This window comes from Vitis riparia, chromosome 11, assembly GCF_004353265.1.
Source record: "Vitis riparia cultivar Riparia Gloire de Montpellier isolate 1030 chromosome 11, EGFV_Vit.rip_1.0, whole genome shotgun sequence".
In the NCBI taxonomy this organism is placed as follows: domain Eukaryota; kingdom Viridiplantae; phylum Streptophyta; class Magnoliopsida; order Vitales; family Vitaceae; genus Vitis; species Vitis riparia.
In genome coordinates this window covers 8,588,715-8,593,535 of record NC_048441.1, presented here as the reverse complement: position 1 = coordinate 8,593,535, position 4,821 = coordinate 8,588,715, and the positions used below count along the sequence as shown (strand labels likewise).

Below are 4,821 nucleotides of genomic sequence, written 5' to 3'. Positions count from 1 at the left end.
CGAATATGTTTATATGTACTCCAAACCCATTTATATTTATTCCGAACTTGTTCCATTAAGGTGAAATTAGGTAAATATTAAAAAAAACTCGTTTCATTGTCAATCCTAATCGTCATAAAGTATATGAGGTACCAAAATGGCTGATGAAAAACTATCCATAACAATAATTAAAGGGAAAGAAGCTGAGTTTTAGGGCCCTCTTGCCTCGTATTTGTGTTAAAATGGAGAATGAGATAAAAGTAAAATTGAGTTTAACAAAAAGAATTTGTCAAACAAGATTTTCATCTATGTCAAAAGATTTTGTGGCGATTAAGCATAGATTTTATAGTAATTAAGTCTAATTTGTTTTGACTGATTGGTTGTATTATAAGAACTCTTTGTTGATCCACAATTGAGGCTTGAATCCTTCATTTGTATGGAGCTAATTTATAGAGCTTCTCATTTGTGAATTTTCTCTTTTCTCCCTTCGGGGATGTAGGGGTCACACTGAATAATGTTAAAATATTTTTTTGTTCATTTCATCATCTACTTCTTTTCTCTTTCTTTTTTTCCTTTATTTTTATTTTTATATGTAGTTTGGAATTGAAATAGGAAACTCTATTTCATTTTATTTGCATTTTTCTTTAAATTTTTCAAAAGCCAAACATGGAGTAAGAGAGGGAAAGTTTTTGCAAGCCACAATCAGTCCGAAAGTCTCTGATTTTTAGCAATTCCAGAGGAAAGTGAAGACAGATTAGGTTAGGTGGCAAACCCCCTTCTGCAAATGAAGCTAGCAGTTTCTCGACAACAACCTAATCTTGAATGGATGTAAAGAGGGTGTATCTCCCAATCCTCCCTGTGGACAAGACACCGGAACAGGGCATTTAAAGTTTGTAGGAACCTTTATGCTAATTCCACATGCTTAATTAATGGATCATCTAAATCATAATTCTCCATTTTCTTTTTCACTACAACTTCTCAAGTTCCAGGTCCACTCCAGATTTATGGAAACAAAAATAATTGCGAAGGGAGAAAAAAAGAGTTATATATACCTACAAATTTATATCATTCATCCTACATAATAATTGCGAGTCGAAAACACGTTTCATTTTGAGAGTTTAAAGACAATCAAACATCACAAAAATTCATCTGAACACTTGTCCAAAATCATGCCAAATCGAGCCTTCATCTACTAAATTTAAAAGTTCTACTCTCACTGCTGCAGGTGATGACTTGCATCTTCATTGTTCCGAAAAATCTCAACCTTGAGTGAAGTTCCTGTGCATTTGACCAGCTCGAAGGCACAGACATCACCTACTTCCAAAGAGTTATCTCGCACAAACTTTGTCCAACCTGAGGAGAACTGTACATTGTTTTTTTGCTTAATGTACTTGACAGACCAAGTTCTTCCATCTGAAACCGAAAGGATTGTATTGTTGTTATCCCTTTTGAAGTGCCTCTTGACAAAACTCAATGGTACGGTCTGCATGGATAAACAAAAGATTCTTTTTTAAAGATCAAGATATGTGAAAATGTTGAGATTTGATATGCCAACTCGTCAACATACCATTATTGAGCAAAAATCAACCATACTGCCGTTTGAAAGCTTACAGATAGGAAGAAGAAGAGAGTGAGAAAGAGAGATAGGGATTTTATTATTTGTATACAATACAACACCTCTGCTATATATATAGCAGGGTTTAGAAAAACAGAGGCTAACAGAGTTTTAACAAAGAAAACAAAAATAACTAATGCTGTTGTAACAAACTAAACAACTAGTTGTTAATTGCTACTTTGCCTAATTCTTACCAAACTTTTCCTACTACCAACATAAGATGGTCGCATGGTGACAATGAAGAAAGGATTTTCGAATTTGAAAGCTTTAGCTCTTCCAAGAGCTCCACCTGAAATGGATGGATAAGATTACAACAGCATGCAGCATCAATCAAAGACAAAGTAATAACTGCAGCAAACATTTCTTACCCCTAGAAATTGGGATGGAGGAATGATAGTGGTGGGAACTGCAAGCGTTATGAGGTTTAAAAGAAGGATTGTTTCTTGTTATCTCCCTTGTTTTGTGGGTGGTTGGAAAATCACCCTGAATGTCCTCAACTTTTGGCAAGCTGCTTGCTCTATTAGGGTTGAAGACTGCTTCACTAGAGGTAATATCGATCATGTCCATATAGTTTGCTGTTTTGGAGGATGGAAAATCATCCAAACTCTCAACAGAAACTTTATGATGGTTGTGGTCGTGATTGGGAGCAGTAGCGTATGGATATTCAATCTCAGAAGCGGTCATATCAAATATAAGCACATGGAAATGGGAACTACCTTCGTATCTGAATAGTAAGAAATGCCCATATCCTATAGAATAAAAGTCAGCAAATCGCTGCCATCCAGTGCTGAACAAAACCTCACCATGGAGTTTCAACAATTCTACTCGCCATTCAGCGCCAGTGGGAGGGTGGAGGAACACAAAATTTGAGAGACTGTTTCCATATTCTCTTAGAAAAGTCCGAGGAATTCCCTGTGAAATTTTGTTGACAAATTCACATTGTAGTACCATGTATACTAGTACGAAAGAATAAAATTAGGAGAAGGCAAGAAAGAGGAATACTCACAGGGTATCCATGTGTAAGAAACGAAGGGTGTATGATCCTGAAAAAGTGTGGCTTCTGGGTGGAGGTCATGGGCTTCTGAGACCTGAGGAGGAGTAGGAAGAAGAGAGGATGAAGATGAAATTGGGTTAAATGTGATTTAATACATTTCCGGGGCTCGAGGCCAATCACAAATGACAGGTTATACCTGCCCCCTCCCCATTCTCTGCCACGTGGAAACGAAATTATGTTTTAGCAATTTTCTGCTTCGCATTTCAACTTTGGGCCAACTTAGATTATCTTAGTAGTTTCACAACTTTGCTCAATGGTGCAAGGAACGGAACGCCTCTCACATATTTGGTACATATTATTATTTTTTCCTTTTTTTGTTTCTCAATAGGGTAGGCATCTTTAAGAAATGAGCTAGAAAAAAAAAATTGCTATAATAATTGGTATAATGCATTCTTTCTAATTTTTTAGTAAGTTATAGAATTCCATCACGTCTGATGACTTATTTCTCTTCTATTTTATAATTGATGATAGACTTATATAATAATTTAGAAAAGAATCGGCAACGGTAATTAATATATTATTTTAATTTCCTTGATAATGCTCACTTTATCCATGGCGAGGGGTGGTGGTTAATAGTTAGTCTAAGCAATATAGTCTAAATTTTAAATTTATCCATTTTAATATGCCAATGATTTGACTAATGAAAAGAGGAACTATTGATCACATATAAGTATACTACATATAAATGAAATAACTGTATAAAAACTCTAGATTAAAAAAAAATTTAAAAATAAGATGAACCGTCATAATTAATTAATTTACTAACTATCAAAGAAGTTGTACATAGTTTAACATGATCTCATTGGAGTCTAGTACTAGTTAACACCTATACAACTCTTTACATCCCTAAAACAATGCTTCATAATTCTCAACGAATACCTCAATCTCATAGCGGACCATTGTATCATTCTTTTTTTGTTGAAAATTCCTTCAATATGAGCTTCAAAAAATGAAAAAAATATAGCAAGGAGAATGACTATGTTCTTGTGTGTATTTTTTAACTTAGAAAACTTTATATTTATACCCAAACCCTAGGGGGACATTTTTTAGATATATATGTAACTAGAATTACACAAAACTTCTAAAAATATGAAAATAGGCTAAAAATACATATGCAGAAGGCTTAGTATTTGAAGGTCCCAGGGAACACTAGAGGAACATTTGAACATTTGATCATCCTATGAGCATTCAAACATCTCATGTGTGACGTTTGAACATCCATGCCCCAAATTGTGCTTTTCGCTCTACTTTTTTATATTCCCTTCAAAATTCACCTAGCACATGTAGCTATCATTTCTCATATTTTAATGTATTTAAGTATTGGTACATCAAATATGAATTGAGTTAGAAGCATAACTTGTACTCAATTCTAAATAATAAGACCCTCAGAATTCAATGCAATAATAGAATAAAATGGTCACCCTAATCTAATATATCAACATTAAAAACTTCATATAAATCATGTCTCTTTTTATTTTCTTTTACTTTATAATTTTGTAGGTTACTAGAAATCTTTTAATGATTCTTTGATGAAAGTCTTTTAATTTACTTTAACTTCTGTTAATTATAGTCTCATTGCTAATCCTCCAATAATCAAAGGGTTGTCATGGGAAATATTATGCCATTTAAAACTATATTTTTAGATAAATTTAAGAGTTAAAAATACTAATTTATATTTTAGAAGTTGAATTTAAGATGGGGATATTTTGGTTAAAGAGCAAATCATAAGTAAAAACAAAAAAACAAAAAAATGGAAGGTCTCACTTTTTAAGTTTGTTCAATGACATAAATTTTAAACCATTTAATACAAAACACCATAAAAAAGGAACCATTGAATTTGTTTCATAAAAGGTAATTAAATGTGTTCTAAAATTTTATAACTTTTTTAGTTCATATTTATCCCTTTATAAAAAAATATTTTTATAATTAAATAATTTTATACTAAAATATATCTTCTTCTAAATCACAATTTCTATAATTAGTCCCTTCATGTAATTAGATTAAAATAAAAAAAAAAGTATTTTAGTTGATGTCTAAGAATTATATTAAATCAAATCCTTCAGTTTTAGTATTTAATATAATGCACTTGGAATTCAAAATAAAATCTACTTAATTTATTTATGAGATCAAACTAATTTTTCATTAAGAGTTACTGAAAAATGCTCTTAAATTC

General features: G+C 32.2%; 1 protein-coding gene across 1 annotated transcript; it reads right to left on the bottom strand.

Moving 5' to 3' along the window:
• Nucleotides 1-1,058: 1,058 nt before the first annotated feature.
• Nucleotides 1,059-2,674, bottom strand: LOC117925643 (B3 domain-containing transcription factor VRN1-like). Its single transcript, XM_034844707.1, has 4 exons — nt 2,601-2,674; nt 1,963-2,506; nt 1,789-1,883; nt 1,059-1,462 (listed from the first exon to the last, which is right to left on the bottom strand). Exons 1-4 carry the CDS (start codon nt 2,667-2,669, stop codon nt 1,193-1,195), a joined length of 978 nt encoding a protein of 325 aa, XP_034700598.1. The 5' UTR covers nt 2,670-2,674; the 3' UTR covers nt 1,059-1,192.
• Between the last annotated feature and the right edge of the window lie 2,147 nt (nt 2,675-4,821).

Coding starts and splice junctions, on each gene's coding strand:
- LOC117925643 (XM_034844707.1), bottom strand. CDS start 2,669: ATGACCTCCACCCAGAAGCCACACTTTTTCAGGATCATACACCCTTCG. Junction 1,884..1,962: donor CTCCATCCCAATTTCTAGGG/GTAAGAAATGTT, acceptor CATCCATTTCAG/GTGGAGCTCTTGGAAGAGCT. Junction 1,463..1,788: donor TTGGTAGTAGGAAAAGTTTG/GTAAGAATTAGG, acceptor TTATCCATGCAG/ACCGTACCATTGAGTTTTGT.